This window comes from Hemitrygon akajei, chromosome 3 (assembly GCF_048418815.1).
Source record: "Hemitrygon akajei chromosome 3, sHemAka1.3, whole genome shotgun sequence".
NCBI classification, from domain to species: Eukaryota; Metazoa; Chordata; class Chondrichthyes; order Myliobatiformes; family Dasyatidae; genus Hemitrygon; species Hemitrygon akajei.
This window is the reverse complement of record NC_133126.1, coordinates 41,127,393-41,146,220: the sequence shown is the minus strand read 5'-3', so window position 1 is coordinate 41,146,220 and position 18,828 is coordinate 41,127,393. Positions and strand designations below refer to the sequence as shown.

Sequence of the window (18,828 nt, the reverse complement as noted above, 5' to 3'; positions counted from 1 at the left end):
GAAGGTGAAGCAACTCTGAGGGGCCAAAGGGTACAAAGTCGCCCCCCCCCCCTCCTTTTTGAGAATCGCAAGATCGCTATTATTTCGGATCTGAGACCCAGGAAATGAGAGAGATACACATCATGAGGGAGAGAGACGCAGAATACACAAGGTTTGGAATGTGTCCTGACATCAGCGGAACGGAACCACTGATAACTGCCATTGTCTCTTGGAGAAGGAATTGTGTATTGAGTACTGTACTATTCATTGAAACCCCTCAGGGGACAACCAGAGTGGTCTGGTTGCGGGATTGCATCAGCCCAACCTGATTGACATCTGAGACCCCGTGAGTAAGGATAAAAGAGGGTCTGGGGAACCCCCCTTTAGACGCACCAGGAGAAATGCTAGAAATCCCGTGACAGCGTTTTATAGCAAAAGCCGGTGGGGGCTCGCGTGTGTCCTCCCTTGCCTGGGTGGCGAGCTCACCACGGAAGAATGGTTTAGCTAAAGGAGAGGTCACACTTGAACGGCCATGACAACGAGACCCCTGACGGATCAAAATCATAAAGGAAAGCCGGCAAGTTTTTTCCTCTTTCTCTCTCTCTCTCTAACAAAGTGCAACACAGCAACAACCAAAAGACAGCAGCTTGTGGAACTGCAGTGAACTTTATATTTCCATTGGACAATACATTATCCCCTAGACAACAATAGAGCTTATTTCTTATTATTATTATACCCGCACTTTTAGGTTTAGTATTGACGACGTACATTATCTGTATATTTGCATTGATATTATTTTTGTGTATTTTTACTAATAAATACTGTTAAAAATCGTATCATCAGACTTCAATGGACGTCTCTATCTTTGCTGGTAATCTAATTTTATAGAGATTTTTGAGGAAGTTACCAAGAAACTGGATCAGCTGGAAAAATGGGCTGAAAAAATGGCAGATTAAATTTAATGCAGACAAATGCAAGTTGTTGCACTGCAGTAGGACCGACCAGGGTAGGTCTTACCCAGTGAACAGCAGAGCACTGAGGAATGTGGTAGAACAAAGGAATCTGTGAATACAGGTCCAGAATTCATTTGAAGTGGCATCATAGGTAGATAGGGTCATAAGAAAAGCATTTGGCACATTAGCCTTCCTAAATCAAAGTACTGAGTACAGGTCAACATGTACAAACAAGCTGGAGGAACTCAGCAGGTTGGGCAGCATCTGTGGAAACGAGCAGTCAACGTCTTGGCCCGAAACACTGACTGCTCGTTTCCACGGATGCTGCCCAACCTGCTGAGTTCCTCCAGCTTGTTTGTATGTGTTGATTTGAACACAGCATCTGCAGTGTACTTTGTGTTTACTGAGTACAGGTGTTGTATAAGGCATTGGTGAAGCATAATTTGGAGTATTGTGTGCAGTTCTTGTCACTCGTCAATTGGAAAGATGTAAATAAAGTTGAAAGAGTACAGAGAAAATTTACATTGCTAGGTCTGGAGGACCTGAGTTATAAGGAAAGACTGAATAGGTTAGGACTTTATTCCTTGTAACATAGAACACTGAGAAGACATTTGATAGAGGTATACAAAATTATGAGAGGTGTAGATAGGATAAAAGCAAACTGGCTTTTTCACTGAGGTTGGGCGAGACTACAACTAGAGGTCATGGGTTAAGGGTGAAAGGTGAAAAGTTTAAGGGGAACATGAGGGGAAACTTCATGAGAAGTGGGCCATGAGAGTGTGGAACGAGCTACCAGCACAAATGATGCCTGCAAGCTCGATTTCAACATTTAGAAACATAGAAAAATTACAGCACAATACAGGCTCTTCAGCCCACAATGCTGTGCTGAACATGTACTTACTTGAAAAAATTCAATCAGGCTCGTCAGACACGAACTGCCTTTGACAAAGCCACACTGACTATTTCTAGTCATATTATGCCTCTCCAAATGTTCATAAATCCTGCCTCTCAGGATCTTCTCCATCAACTTACCAACCATTGAAGCACGACTCACTGGGCTATAATTTCCTGGGCTATCTCTACACCTTTTCTTGAATAAGGGAACAACATCTGCAGCCCTCCAATCCTCTGGAAACTCCCCCATCCCCATTGATGATGCAAAGATCATTGCCAGAGGCTCAGCAATCTCCTCCCTCACCTCCCACAGTAGACTGGGGTACATCTCGTCCAGTCCCAGAGACTTACCCAACTTGATGCTTTCCAAAAGCTCCAGCACATCCTCTTTCTTAATGTCTATATGCTCAAGCTTTTCAATCTGCTGTAAGTCATCCCTACATTCGCCAAGATCCTTTTCCGCAGTGAATACTGAAGCAAAGTATTCATTAAGTACCTCAGCTATCTCCTCCAGTTCCGTACACACTTTTCCACTGTCACACTTGATTGGTCCTATTCTCTCACGTCTTACCCTCTTGCTCTTCACATACTTGTAGAATGCCTTGGGGTTTTCTTTAATTCTGCTTGCCAAGGCTTTCTCATGGCCCCTTCTGGCTCTTCTAATTTCATTCTTAAGCTCCTTCCTGCTAACCTTATAATCTTCCACAGTACATGCACACACAGACCACAGTACGTATATTTGCAACACTGTGTGTCAGACAGAGTGGTCAGCAGCACTGGGGCTCCACAGGGGACTGCCCTGTCTCCCTTTCTCTCCACCATCTACACCTTGGACTTCAACTACTACATAGAGTCTTGCCATCTTCAGAAGTTTTCTGATAACTCTGCTGTAATTGGATGCATCAGCAAGGGAGATGAGGCAGAGTACAGGGCTACGGTGGGAAACTTTGTCACATGGTGTGAGCAAAATCATCTGCAGCTTAATGTGAAAAAAACTAAGGAGCTGGTGGTGGACCTGAGGAGGGCTAAGGCACCGGTGACCCCTGTTTCCATCCAAGGGGTCAGTGTGGACATGTTGGAGGATTACAAATACCTGGGGATACGAATTGACAATAAACTGGACTGGTCAAAGAACACTGAGGCTGTCTACAAGAAGGGTCAGAGCCGTCTCTACTTCCTGAGGAGACTGAGGTCCTTTAACATCTGCCGGACAATGCTAAGGATGTTCTACGAGTCTGTGGTGGCCAGTGCTATCATGTTTGCTGTTGTGTGCTGGGGCAGCAGGCTGAGGGTAGCAGACACCAACAGAATCAACAAACTCATTCGTAAGGCCAGTGATGTTGTGGGGGTGGAACGGGACTCTCTGACAGTGGTGTCTGAAAAGAGGATGCTGTCCAAGCTGCACGCCATCTTGGACAATGTCTCCCATCCACTCCATAATGTACTGGTTAGGCACAGGAGTACGTACAGTCAAAGACTCATTCCACAGAGATGCAACACTGAGCGTCATAGGAAGTCATTCTTGCCTGTGGCCATCAAACTTTACAACTCCTCCCTCAGAGTGTCAGACACCCTTAGCCAATAGGCTGGTCCTGGACTTATTTCTACTTGGAATAATTTACTTGTTATTATTTAATTATTTATGGTTTTATATTGCTATATTTCTACACTATTCTTGGTTGGTGCGACTGTAATGAAACCCAATTTCCCTCGGGATCAATAAAGTCTGTCTGTCTGTTCTAGATCTCTATCATTACCTAGTTTTTTGAACCATTCGTAAGCTTTTCTTCTTGACTAACAGCCTTTGTACATCATGGTTCCTGTACCCTACCATCCTTTCCCTGTCTCACTGGAAAATATCTTTGCAACTATCCCCTGAACATTTGCCACATTTCTGCCATACATTTCCTTGAGAACATCTGTTCCCAATTTATGCTTCCAAGTTCCTGCCTGATAGCTTTATATTTCCCCTTACTTCAATTAAATCCTTTCCTAACTTGTCTGTTCCTATCCCTCTCCAATGCTATGGTAAAGGAGATAGGAGATTTAAGAGAAGTTTAGGTTGGTACACGGACATTAGAGATGCTAAGGGCTATAGTCCCAGTGCAGATCGATGGGAGTAGGCAGTTTCAATGGTTCAGCATGGACTAGATGGGTTGGAGGGCTTCTCTCTGTGCTGTATTTTTCTATAACTCAATATCTCTACATAGGCCACCAAATAGTCAGAAGAAATAGAGGAGGAAATCTGCAGGGAAGTTAGCATACAAGAACAGTTGTGGTAATATTTGAGTAACTTTAATATTGGTTAGGTTAATTTTAGAGTAAATAGCATAGAAATGGAGGAAATTCTGAAACAAGTACAGGAGAACCTCTTTAATCACTATGGTTTCAGCCTAATGAGGAAGGAAGCATTGCTGATTCTGGTTTTGGAAAATGGGGCAGGGTAAGTGGGCCGTGTGATATTGGAGATAACTTGGGAAACAGTGATTACTATATCATAAGGTTTACTTTGGTACCCTGCTTGGCACTTCCCACTGAATACCGAGCGAGTGATATGGCCACACAATGTTGAGATGTGGGGGCTCAGAGCTGCACACTGAGCGCAGACCATTGCTGCAAACTAGCAGCACCTGTATTTATATACCATCCAGATCCTCTCTCTTTCTTTCCTCTCCTATACAACTCTTCTCAGTTGCATCTCTTGATATTGCAGACCACTTTAATTGCTTCTATGTGAATCACAACAATGGATTTAAATTATTATTTGATAAATGCATAAAGCTTGAACGTGAAGTGATGTAGATGTAAATTTTCAGGGAAGTAACCTCATATATGTAATGAACAAAAGTTAATGGAAAATAGAAAAACACTGTATGAAACAGTAAATGAAGATCTTGATTGTATATTGAAAGAGTGATCTGTCAGCATTGGAGTGAACATGTGCTGCTTAATTGTATGCTGATCATGAAACAAGCAAAAAACTATCATCACCAAACTGAAAATTGAAGATAACTGAAAATTCATAAGGCTAGTTGCAGAAATTTAAGAAAAGGCATGACATTACATTTTTTAATATTTATGGTGATAATGACACTGCTGATCAAGAAGCAGCAGAGAAATTTATTGATGAATTGGCCATGATCATTGCTGATGAAAGTCTAACATGCTGAATGGCTGTATCAATAAATATGTGTGATGAACAAGTGTAAGACAAAGACTGCTTACTGGTAGCACAGTTGGAAATGATGGTGATCCCAAGCTCATAATTAATTCCAAAATCTGAAAAATCATTTTGGATAAGGAATACTCAATCTGTGCTTGCAATTTCCTATTAGGATGTTAGAAGACCCACAGTACTGTACCATAATGACACAATTTCATGTTCACAGTTTAGATAGTTATGAAATTATTTCTAGCTCTCAAACAAGTCATCAGGAGAAGATACTATGCAGTGTTGAAAAATTTTGATGCCATTTGGAATTTTGATGAATTTGGACCATGCATTTATCGTCTCTCTTTGTTTGTGCATCATGCAGACATTAAAAATCATTAACAGAAAATAGGCCTGATATAAACTTGATAGATATTAATTTTATTGTAATTTTGGATGTACTTACTGTTTGAACTTTCTCAGAGTTTCAGATTTTGGAGTACCAACAACTTCATGGATTTTTGCAATTTGATCAACTTCATTAGAACCAGGAAATAATGGCTGTAGACTACAGGAGAGAAGTAATAATTTTTAAGTAATGAGTATTTATTTCACTGTATTTCAAAATTGTTATAATCTATATGATGAATCATTTACTGTATTAAAGAGACGTACATATTTATACCAGTTCATATCAGCATTTTCCAATAAGCCAATATTTCTAATACAATTTGCTCAGTGTGTTTTCATTACCTTTCTTTCACCAATACAATCCAATACCTCAGTCTTAACCCTAGCACTGAATTCTAGGATCTCACTATACTCCACATGAAAATGTTTCTTCTGCCTGGTTCTGAATCTCCTACATTTATCTTTAGATTTATGATGTACCTTGCTTGTCCAACTATTGGAAACTGTTTGCTTCTACAAAGATTGCTTAACCATTTCATATTTTCATACTTTCATCAAATTACTGCATAATTTGCATTGTTCTCAAAGTAAGAAATATTTCAAGTTTTTAACCTCATAGAAGGCAATGAGCTGGTGACAATATATTGCTCATGCTTTGAAACAACAAGGTAGTGTATGCTGCTTAAAAATCTGATTAAGATTTTAAGGAATAATACCTCAAATTTTGGTATAATCCCCAAATGCTGATAACTCCTCCTTTGTATCCAAATTATATACTTCATTTGGAGTAAACTGGAATCAGGAAGCCCATTTAATGTCATTACAACTTTCAACCTTAATGCGAGGGGGAAACTGTTCTTCATTTCTACTCTCTTCTAATGATTTTTTATAGATATATAGTATAGAACATCCTTATTCTCTAATTTCCCATGTATCAGCTAATTATAAGCTTTCATCATAAACATTATATCACTGCACTTCCTTGCTGTTACCTTCTAAAGGATTCCAAGAGATTTGTCAACCATGGTTGTCCCTTCATAAATCAATGCTGGCAACTTCTAACTGATTTCTTAATATTTAGATCAGTGGTAATTTATCAGCTAAGAGTTCTGAAAAATTTCATTAATCACATAAACTAATTGCCCTGTCATTACGCAATTGTTAAATGCATACATAAACTGCTTCAGAAGAGTTGTGAGTAGAACTGAACAACATGCAAATTTTAGAGCACATTTACAAATCTGACTTTATTACAAAGGGAGGTCATTGGTTAAAAAAAAGATGAGTGGAAGAAGAACGTCCAAGGAACTCTTAAAAACAATATCCTGATATAGACAATTGACCTACAAAAACCACAACATCTTCCTTTGAGTAACTACAGTCAGTGCAGACATACCTTAGTTCAAGAAGATTCATTTTATTAAGCTATTATGATGGCAAATGTGATCAAATGTGTGGTGATTTTCACCATATCACACTTCTGGAATCCAGCTCCTTTGTCTATGTTTGCATTAAAGTTGTATTTATGTTTTGAGCCTAATGAAAATACAGACTGAGGACTGGTAAATTGGTTTAGTGATGTGTAAATATTGATTATTAACAAGGGTTGATAAACACTTTATGTTGCCGTGATTGACAGTGGACTGATGGTATTTAACCATACTGGATTTCTTGACTTTTGTGAATAAAACATGCCTAGGCAAAGTTCCACACTGTCAAAAAGATGTAAGTATTGTAGATCACCTACAAATCTTGTGTGGGAGTTTTAAAGTATGAGGTTTTTAACATTACAGATGAAATGTGGTGATGTTGCCTTTACAGACATTACTTGATACCAAATAAAATTAATTGAATTAATCAAAAACTGGTTTTCTGGGGGCTAAGATGGATCTTTTACAAGACAACTAGATAAAAATATTTGCAAATACTTTGCATTTCACTTTTGCCCTGTTGTGCTCAGCTCACCTATCTTTCAGGATAGCATGTTCATAGTATACTTTTGTTTACTTCACGTGTGGTCAAATATGGTAGCTTCAGCTGATTGACATCTCAATTTAGGTGCACTTCTGCCTTCTTAGTATGTTCATCTACTCATAATTGCTACCTTAACTTGATTGAAACATACGGATTGGTAAGTCAAACACTGTAGTTACAGATTGAGGAAGTATACAATTCAGCAGCTGCTAATGACTCAGTGATGCACAGACTTTGTCTCCAGAAGGACTACGTAGTATCAGTCCAGCCAAAACTATCATGGGTAGATACACCTTCAGTATGATTAATCCTCTAATTGGTTCTCTCACCAAATTCCTTGACAATACAGCTAGTTGCCCGTGGTGATAGAATCCAGTTATTCTTAGTGATAGGCATTTAAGTACCCTATCAGATTGCATACAATATTAGTATTCAATCGATGCTAATTCAATGTGATATCTAGTATAGAGATGCATGCTTTGATGAACTAAGGAGATGCTGATGCAGGCTTACCCTATTTGACAAGCAGATGCTTTCCTTGAACACGAGGAAATCTGCAGATGCTGGAAATTCAAGCAACACACACAAAATGCTGGTGGAACACAGCAAGGCCAGGCAGCATCTATAGGAAGAAGCGCTGTTGACATTTCGGGCCGAGACCCTTCATCAGTCCTGACGTTGACAGTGCTTCTTCCTATAGATGCTGCCTGGCCTGCTGCGTTCCACCAGCATTTTGTGTGAGATGCTTTCCTTGTCCATGTTTAGCTCAATGGTTTAATATTTCACGGAGTCAGCATGAAGTGTACTTTATTTCAATATGCTCAAATTTAAATTTTCAGGATTTCTGGAAGTCAGGATTACAAAACTAATTTGCTTTCACATATGCTGCTGTTACGCCCATTCTACTGCAACTTTTAAGTGACTGGTCACCTTTCCATCTGAGAATCCAAGTTCATGTTCTTCCCTGAGCATCAAGATTGCATTCTCTGCAATAGACTACAGTAAAATAATCTGGTGCAGTGGGAGCTACTATTGATGTTACTTCTTTTCATTGAAGTGCTTTATACGTTATAATTTGAAAATATATTTAAGCGAGACAGTGAAGGTGAAAGGGAGTGCAGGAACATGGTTAGATTAGTAGTTCAGGATGCAGGATCCTGGAATGTTGGAAATAGGGCTCCAGTGGGTTTAAAAGGAGCATGGCAAACATTATCTGGTGAAACAGATGGCAACCCATCAGATTTCTGAGTCACTGGACAGCTGACTTTTGAAATATTACTTTAAACTTCTCTGTCCTCCTGCCTAAATACTTCCATATTATAGAAACTTTTACACACTGCTGCTGCACTTGTGATTGGAAACAATGTTACAACTGTTCAGGGTGTTGGTGATCCTGTATCTAAAGTACTGTGTACAGACCTGGCGTCCATATCCAAGGAGAGAGAGAACTGCATTTCAGACAATTCAGAATTTAAGTAGATTCGAAGGGTCAGAGTTGTCTTAGGATAAGGTTGTGTCATTGAGTATGTTCTAGATTAAGATTCCCAATAATCCAAAAATCTCTCTGCAGATCTGGGCAACATGCAGTAACATGTGTAGAAGCCAAGATCTTATTGGATAGTGAAGCCAGGCTTGCAAGTCTGTAGGGCCAACACATACTCTCATAACTGAAGTCTTTGTATCTGCTTATTATACTTCCCTTCAACTCATAACTGTCAGGGCCTTTGCCTTTTCAAATTCCAACCCCAAATTTAGAGAATAACTCAACTGTTCTAGTCTCTGATGTTATCTCAAGATTGATCCTCCCTCTTCAGTAAATTGAGTGTCCATTTGTATATCCTTCCCATACTACTCTTTAGGCAGTTCCTTGATGATACAGATGACAAACTTCTATAGGTGTGTGGTGGAGAGTATACTGACAGGTTGCATCACAGTCTGGTACGGAAACATCAACGCCCTTGAACAGAAACTCCTACATAATGTAGTGTACATGGCCCAGTCCATCAAGGGGTAAAACCCTTCCTATTACCTCGCACATCTACATGGAGCACTCTTGCAGGAAAGCAGCATCAATCATCTCCCATCAGGAATGCCTTCTTCTCGCTGTTGCCATCAGGAAGATGATAAAGGAGCCTCGAGATTGTTACCATCAGATTCAGAAACAGTCATTACCCCTCATCCATCAGGCTCTTGAGCCAGTGTGGATCAGCCCAGGTAAAGCCCTCTACACCACTGAGCACATCTACAGGGAGTGCTGTTGCAGGACCCCACCATCCATACCATGCTTTTTTCCTCACTACTGCCATCAGGAAGGAGGTACATGAGCCTCAGGTCCCACACCACCATGTTCAGAAACAGTTATTACCCCTCAGCTATCAGGCTCTTAAATCAGAGGGGATAACTTCACTCACCTCAACATTGATCCCACAAACTTTGGACTCACTTTCAAGAACTCTTCAATTCATGTTTTCAATTTTATTGCTTATTTATTATTATTGGTTTTTTTGTATTTGCAGTTTCACTAAAAGAATTGTGATTTTTTAAATAATCTTCCTGCCCAGAGTGATGTGAATTAAGATGGAAAACAAACCATGAATGGAGTTCTTTTTGAGTCAAGTATTATTTCTTTCTGTTCCATGGCTGTTTCCCCAAATAAAGGAAATTGGGATTTATATGGTGATCATCACCGAAGGTTTTATGAAGGCTTACATTTGTAATGTAGGAAATACGATGGACAAATTGCATACAGGAAGATTCCCCAAACAATAGTTAAATAATAACCAGCTGATTTTTTGTTTGTTTGTGATGTTGACTGAATAATATTTACTAAGAAACAGTCTCCTTCAAAATAATACCATGGAAATGATATACATTCATTTTTGCACTAACAATCAAACTATTGTAGATTTTTGTCTACTAGCCTCTGGAATATATTCTCAATATTCAAATTTTCCATTTTGGAATGAGAGTACACTCAACCGAATCATGCCTGACAATGTTATCTGAGAAGAAACAAAATAAACTATATTTACATCACATATAATCTGAAATCCTGAGCATGAAGTGTGCACTCCACTGAAATACCTGTAACCTACTTATGATAGATCTCATTATTTAAGTGTTATATATTAATAGTACTATAACTTTTGGTTGGTGAATTTTTACTGAACTTTGGTATTTAGCTGAGCAGAGGTACAACCACAACAGGTTAGAATTTAGAATTAAAGTTGACCATTCTAATACCCTATTGGCTTAATAGTTCTTCCACTATTCTGAGGTATCAAATGGTTGAAAAATATTAATGTTTTTCCATTAATGATGGTTATGCAGCAGGACTAAAAAGTTTGAAAGTCACCTGGTTATTTCAAAGAAAACACAGCCTGTGCTCCAGATGTCCATTTTGAAGCTGTAGTACCCATCAGTAAGTAGGCATTCTGGGGCTCGATACCATCGGGTGGAAATATATTCTGTATACGGCTGCTTTGAGAACATACTCCTGCAGGAACCAAAATCTGCCAACTTCAGCAAGTTTTGCTGTAACAGTAAATCCAGTATTTTTAAAAACATGGAGCAGTTTTCAATATCACCCTCATAAACAAAAAAATACTGCTTTAGACATCAGTTTCGGAGCAGAATCTTAGCGCACACTTCATTTGTTTATTTGAATTTCCTTGGTTTCATAGGTAGTGGTTGGAAGAAGGGTCAATAAATAAGAGTTGACAATTCATAAAGATAATCTCACTCAGAATTCCACAAAAATAGCTATCTAGTTACATATTTCATGAAAGCTGGTTTTCTGAACATGACAACCTTTACAAAATCTCTTGAGTAATATACACACATATGAAGCTTGAAGAGAGCACCGGGATATTATTAATCCTCACTTTACATCCCTTCTGTAAAACTGATTCAAATTTCTGCATTTAACACTGAGAGTGGGCCTTGCACAAGAAAGCACATAGCTGCAACAGGGTCAATCTCTGCAGCTATAATTCTTATTTGGATACAGTCTGTGCAAAGTTTGCTATGCCTATCACATTTCAGCCACCATAATGGAAAGATTTCAGAAAAATGATGATAATAGCAGAAAGACAATTTGGGCTTACTGTTAAGGTATATCTTTCCTTAATTTGACATCAAGGCTTTCATTTCATTGTCATAAGACAGACAATCAGGCCATTCGGCCCAGTGTGTCTGCTCCCCTATTGGATCATGGCGGAGTTATTTTTCCCTCTCAATCCCCTTCTCCTGCATTTTCCCCATAACCTTTGCTTTAAAATAATACCTAATGACTTGACCTCCACAGTTAGGAGGCAGGGAATTCCACAGATTCACCACACTAACTACAATTCTCCTCATCTCTATTCTAAAGGGACATCCTTCTATTCCAAGGCTATGCCCTCTGGTCCTAGACTCTTGCACTTGTGGGAACATCCAATCTATGCAGACCATTCAATAATCGGTAGGTTTCTGTGAGATTATATGTCTTCCCCACTCCCCGAATTCCAGTAAGTACATGCCCAAAACCATCATTCCTCAAGTTTTTCCTCTCATCCCTGGAATCATTCTCATAAAGCTCTAGCGCCAGCATATCCTTCCTTGGAAATGAAGCCAATTTTAGCCTCCCTCTCTCAATCTACATTGTGGATACTATCATATTATGATCACTGCTTCCTAAGGATTCCTTTATCTTAAGCTCCCTAATCAAATCTTGTTCATTGTACAAATCCAGAATTGCTTTTTCCCTAGTGGGCTCAACCACAAGTCCTCTAAAACAGTTATATCATAGGCTTTCTACAAATTCCTTTTCTTGGGATCCAATGCCAAACTGATTTTTCCAATCTACCTGCATATTAAAATCCTCCATGACCACAAAAACATTATCTTTTTTCCATGCCATCTCATTCACCTTTTGTCATTTGTACCCCATATCCTGGCTATAATTCAGAGCCCCATGTATTACTCCTATCAGAACTTTTTCTTAATTCTACCATAAGGATTCTAGATTTTCCGTTCCTATGTCGCCTCTTGCAAGGATGCAATTTCATTTTTTTTAAACCAGAAGAGCCACCCAACCCCACGCACCCACCCCAATCCATCTTTTCATGAGGATGTGTGTCCTGGGTGCAAATCCAAGTGGAAAGCTAGAGGATTTGGAAGCTTCTAAAAACCAAAAGAGTGCAATTTAAAAAGCCATAGGAGAAAAAAATTGAAATATAAAGGTAAGCTAGCCAATAATATAAAAGAGGATCGCAAAAGATTTTTTCAGATATATAAAGAGTAAAAGAAAGGTGAGAGTGGATATTGGACTGCTGGAAGATGATGCTGCAGAGGTAGTAATGGGGGACAATAAATAGTTGAGGAGCTTAAGTATTTTGCAACAGTCTTCACTGTGGAAGACACTAGAAATATGACAGAAATTCAAGAGTGTCAAGGGACAGAAGTGAATGTAGTTGCTACTAATAAAGAGAAGGTGCTTGGGAAGCTGAAAGATCTGAAGGTATACAAAAGATGGACTACGCCCCAGGGTTCTTCCTGAAAGAGGTAGCTGAAGAGATTGTGGAGGCATTTGTCATGATCTTTCAACAATCACTACATTCTGGAAAGTTTCCGGAGGAATGTATAATTACAAATGTCATTCCACGCTCTAGGAAGGAAGGGAGGCAGAAGAAATGAAATTATAGGCCAATTAACCTGTCTTCAGAGGTTGGGAAGATGGAGTCTATTATTAAGGATGAGGTTTTCAGGTACGGGAGGCACATGATAAAATAGGTCAGCCAGCATGGTTTCCTTAAGGGAAAATCTTGCCTAACAAATTTTTTTTGGAGTTCTTTGATGAAATAACAGGCAAGATGACACAAAGGAGAGTCAGTGAATGTTGTCTACTTAGATTTTCAGAAAGCCTTTCTACAAGGTGCCTTACATGAGGCTGCATAACAAGAACCCATGGTCTTAAAGGAAAGATACTAGCATGGATAGAAGATTGGCTGACCAGCAGAAGCCATAGAGTGGGAATAAATTAGGGCCTTTTCTGGTTAGCTGACGGTGACTAGTGGTGTTCTGCAAGGGTCAGTCCTATAAGATATAGGACCAGAATTAGACCATATGGCCCATTGAGTCTGCTCCACTATTTCATCATGACTGATCCATTTCCCTCTCAACCCTAACCTCCTGCCTTCTTCCCCTAACCCTTCATGTACTGACTAATCAGGAATCTATCAACCTCTGCCTTAAATATACTCAATGACTTGGCCTCCACAAACGTCTGTGGCAATGAATTCCACAGATACTCTCCTCTGGCTAAGGAAATTCCACCTCATCTCTGTTCTAAATGAACATCCCTCTATTCTGAGGCTGTGTTCATTGTTCCTAGACTCCCCCACCACAGGAAACATCCTCCTCACATCCATTTTCTCCAGACCTTTCAATCTTCAATCAGTTTCAATAAGATCCCTCCCATTCTAAACTCCAAAAGGTACAGGTCTAGAATCATCAAATGCTCTTCATACCATATGTTTCCTGGAATAATTCTTGTGAACCTCCTCTGGACCCTCTCCAATGCCAGCACATCTTTCCTTAGATAAGGAGCCCAAAACTACTCATTATACTCCAAGTGCAGTCTGACCAATATCTTACGAAGTCTCAGCACTACATCCTTGCTTTTATATTGTAGTCCTCTCAAAATGAATGCTAACATTGCATCTGCCTTCCTTACTACCAACTCAACCTGCAAGTTCATCTTCAGGGGAACCCTGCATGAAGACTCCCAGGTATCTTTGCACCTCAGATTTTTGAATTTTCTTCTCATTTAGCAAATAGTCTATGCTTTTATTTCTTCTACCAAAGTGCATGACCATACACTTCCCAACCATGTATTCCATCTGCCACTTCTTTGCCCATTCTCCAAACCGGTCCAAGTCATTCTGCAGCCTCTCTGCTTCCTCAACACTACCTGCCCCTCCACCTATCTTCATATCATCTAATGGTCTTATGTTTGGCTCCCAACTGTAATTTTCTTTCAGCCACAACTCTATGATTCCCTCTTCTGTTCTTACTCATTCACTATGCTGAAACATCTCCCATACAGGTAATGTTAGGTTCCTAGCAGAAGCACTTCAAATAGTATTTCAGGATAAACAAGAAATACTAGCAATACTCAAACATCAATTGATGGCCATGTGAGAGAATAAGTTGCAACTGATTTTGGACTAACTGGCCTATTTTCTGTCACTCTCCTTTCTTGAACAGTGGTATTGATTGAAATATTACAAAATATTGGTAGATCAGGTTGGCTATTTGGAAGTTTGATTGATTGCCGAGCTTGGCAAAATGTTTGCAGACGTTTCAGCTCCAATCAAGCAGCCACCATCAGTGTGCAGTTGAAGGTGCAGAATATTGGTAGCTCAGATGGGCTATTTGGAAACTTGGCTGATCATCAAGCTTGGCAAAATGTTTACAGATGTTTCAGCTCCAATCAAGAGGCCCTCATCAGTGTACAGATAGTATTGTATTTGCTTTTTCTGGTCCTTCAGGACCTCTCAGAATCCTGGTATTTTTGCTAGATTATAGCCAATACATCCACCTTCTCTGCAGGCATTTTTTTTAGACTTTGTAGGATGTAAGCCAGCATATCCAGAGAACCTGTTAGACTTTGGCCACAATTGTTTGCCTAGCACCTTTTTTATCTAGCAAAAGATTTACTTCACCATCCCTATAGACGTTTGACTATATACTGCTGTGTGAATGTTTTTAATGACTCCTAGCATGAATCCCAGTAGAAGATTATTATTTAGAATCTTTGCTATTCTTATATTTTCCAGAATAGATTCTAGGTCTCATACTTAAGCTATACCTTCTCACCAATCTGGTCTAGGTATCTAATGAGCAATTGTGACGAATGTCAGAGAGGCAGTGTTGGAAGCAAGCATTCAATCAATCTGAGAGAGCCAGTTTGTATTCCATGGTGTCATGCGATCTCCTGGGATAAGATATTGGTTATCCAAACAATCCAAGGACAGTTTGCTGGAGAGCTATCTCACCTTTAGAACTTCTCTCTTCAATGAAGTCCAAACTATGAAGGCAGAATTCCAACTTTCCAAAGTAGATATAGTTTGTATGTGCTGAAGAGAATATGTAACCTCTACCAGCCAACAATGCCTATGGCTAAGTCCATAAGTGCTGACGTAAAGCTAGCCATCACTTCCAAATTGGAAAAGGTAGTCTCCATATTCCACATAGAACATTGGAGAAGGTGAAACTGCAGTTCCCCTATACCCTTGTCATCTTATACAGGCTTTCAGGCTGTTAAAAGCATCTCTATTTATATGTTCATTGGCCTTCATCCATTGGTTGTCTCATTCAAGTCCTCTGGAACTCTGCCACCTAGGAAGCTTGCATATAGGCTCACCACATGAAGATCCTGCCTCCATGGTACCTTCCAATGACTGTGAAGTAACAATCTCAGAAGAGTCACAACAATATAATCTCATTACATATTCTTCATTCACAGTGAAAGCCAGGCTCGTGATAATGAGTTGCTTCTCTTCCAATGATCTGAACCTGTGGGTACCACAAATCTGTTTCTAACATCTCCTACAAGAGGAAACGAAGACCATTGCACACACATTGCATTAATGTCAGTAGATTATGATGTCACGGTTGCATTCTGTAAGTGAGGTGCAAATGTGAGTTTTGTGAATGAATTATCAGATGTGCAAGTGAAAACAGACATAGTGGTATATGTTTAGAGCAGTGGTTAGTTGTTGATAGCTGGCATTTATTACCATCTCTTCTTGTACTCAGGCAATTTGTCAGTTGATTTTATTTTCTTGCACAGGGGCCATTCCTAGGGTAACATCCAAGCATTTCTCTCTTTCTGAGCAACTCCTTTTACTGCAGCCTTATTTCAACTTTTGGTTACTTCACAAGTTTCAGGAACTCTGTTACAATCCAGATCTTCCATTGGGATTTCAAAGTCACCAGTGGTGATGTGCTCTTTCTTGGTAGTGCTTCCACTGTTTTTGTCAAATCTTTCTCTGGTACGATGGCATTGAGAAGCAGCTGAATTCAGTATTCACTTTCTTTAAGAGGTTGGAGACATGACATAAGTTAACAGAGATTAGTTTCAACTTTCATGTAGGATTCCAGAAATTTTATATACTTCATTTTGTTAAAAGGTTAAAATTGGTTAAAAGTCTAGTGTTAATCCTAAGAGCTCAAGCACAAGGTACCTGAAAAAATAATGCATACTAACAGTGCCAATATAAACTTGAATGACTCTCTCAAAAGTACATTTCAAAGTGAAGTACCACAGAAACACTGATGTTGGAAGTGTTGTTTTTCATAGACTTATTTATGGTACATGAATTTTTCTGGTGCTCTAATCAGCAACAAGATACCAAGATACAATCATGGTCAGTGGCAACTCATTTGAAGAACATTCTAAGATAAATTAATTCAGGAATTTCAAAAATTCCCATTTTTACAGTTTGTTAGAAATCTGTGAACAATATAGGAAGGTTGCTTCTACCAGCAGCCAATCACCTTGATAGTTTTAAATTCTGTGCCTCAAAAATATTGATAACATCTAAAATATCTTAATTTCTGAAAAGTATCTAATGCAAAACATTGTTAATAATTTAGAAAACATTCTTGTTAACATTTACAGCTGCAAAAATAACCTGTTCAGCAAAAAAAAAGCAGAAAAGCACAGAAATCTGTGACAGATGGACAAGACTTTCACAGGCACTTCAGTTGTTTAGAGGAGGATCTGCACCTCTTATCTGACACAAAAGGGATGTTTTGGAAGAGGATTAACGGCTTCCTTTGAGAAAAGGATCAATAGACTAAACTAACTACAGTTCAATGAAAGCAGTTCATCAGTGTGATGATAAATGGCACCTCTCTCACCCAAGCATTAGTGCTACCTTCATGAATGGAGGCCATGTACAGGACGAAAGGTGCCATGGAAAACCTATGCAGAATTTGGGAAAAGGAACTAAGCTATTTTATTATTGGAGAAATGCAAAGTTGCAGATACACAGTAGTTCTTAGTACCTCCTCAAGTATAGCTCATAATTGCATAATAAATTACTTCCACAAATTTCTAATATTCGTGGCCCACAATTCTAGACAAAAGATGCTAATTCTACCCAAATACCCAATTATTCTTAAACCAAGCATCCCATCTCCAGAAATGATCCATGAATAAACTTCATTAAGTATTGCACAGTAAAGCACACGGTGGCTCCAAAATTTAAACTTGTATAGATAAATCCTTGAGGAATGTATTACTAAAAATCTGAAACTTTGCAGTTTGCTGGAAGATAGAGCAAAATTGCAGTCAGTGGAATAAGTTGAAGTATAACATGGGGCAAAAATTGAAAAAGGTGCTGAAAATAGGACTGAAGGTATTATATTTGAATGCACGCAGTATACAGAATAAGGTAGATGATCTAGTAGTGCTGTTACAGATTGGCAGGTATGATATTGTGGGCATCACAAAGTCATGGCTGAAAGAAAATCACAGTTGGGAGCTTAACATCCAAGGATACACATTGTACTGAAAGGATAGGCACGTGGGCAGAGGTGGTTCTGTTGGTAAAAATTGAAATCAAATCTTTAGGGAAAGGTGACATAGGATTGGAAGATGTAGAATCTTTGTGGATAGAGCTAAGAAACCGCAAGGGTAAAAAGACCCTGATGAGAATTATATACAGCTCTCCAAATAGTAAGCAGGATGAGGAGGTAGAAAATGGGAGGTAGGAAAGGCATGAGATAAGGCAATGTTACAATAGACATGGGAAGATTTCAATATGCAGAAAGACTGGGAAAATCATGATCGTACTGGATCCCAAGGAATGGGATTTGTAGAATGAAATGGAATTCTCCCACAAGGGTAAAGGCAATTCTGGATTAAGTGTTGTGTACTGAACCAGATTTGATTAGACGTCTTAAGGTAAAGGAACCCTCAAGCGTAGTAATCATAATACAAATACAATTCACTCTGCAGTTTGAGAAGGAGAAAGTCAGATGTATCACGCATTAGTGTGGAGTAAAGGGAATTACAGAGGCATGAAAGGAGCTAGCCAAAGTTGATTGGAAGAGGACACTATCAAGGGTGGCTGGGATTTCTGGAGTCAATTCAGTAGGCGTAGGATAGATACATCCCCAAAGATGTATTCTAAAGGAAGGATGAGGCAACCAAGGCCGACAAGGGAAGTCAAAGACAGCACAAGTAAAAGAGAGGGCATATAATACAGCAAAAGAGAGTAGAAAGGTAGAGGATTGGGAAGCTTTTAAAAACCAACAGAAGGTAACTAAAAAGCCATAAGGAGAGAAAAGAAAAAAATATGAAGATAAGTTAGCCAATAATATAAAAGAGGATACCAAGTATTATATTGTACCAAGAAATATACAGTGGTGCTAGAAAGTTTAGGAATCCTGTAGAATTTTCTCAATTTCTAC

General features: G+C 39.1%; 1 protein-coding gene across 7 annotated transcripts in view; it reads right to left on the bottom strand.

Annotated features, from left to right (window-relative positions):
* The window catches only part of LOC140724897 (MAPK/MAK/MRK overlapping kinase-like), a 109,534-nt gene that overhangs the window by 54,622 nt on the left and 36,084 nt on the right, over positions 1 to 18,828 (bottom strand). For all 7 annotated transcript variants that reach the window (XR_012098209.1, XR_012098208.1, XR_012098211.1 and 4 more), the window contains 2 exons: positions 10,718 to 10,896; positions 5,444 to 5,545 (listed from right to left, as the gene is read on the bottom strand). Coding sequence is in view for 2 of the 7 variants with exons in the window: in XM_073039654.1 (XP_072895755.1) it covers positions 5,444 to 5,545; positions 10,718 to 10,896 (281 nt within the window). In the remaining 5 variants the exon portion in view is untranslated. The remainder of the gene's footprint in view (positions 1 to 5,443; positions 5,546 to 10,717; positions 10,897 to 18,828) is intronic.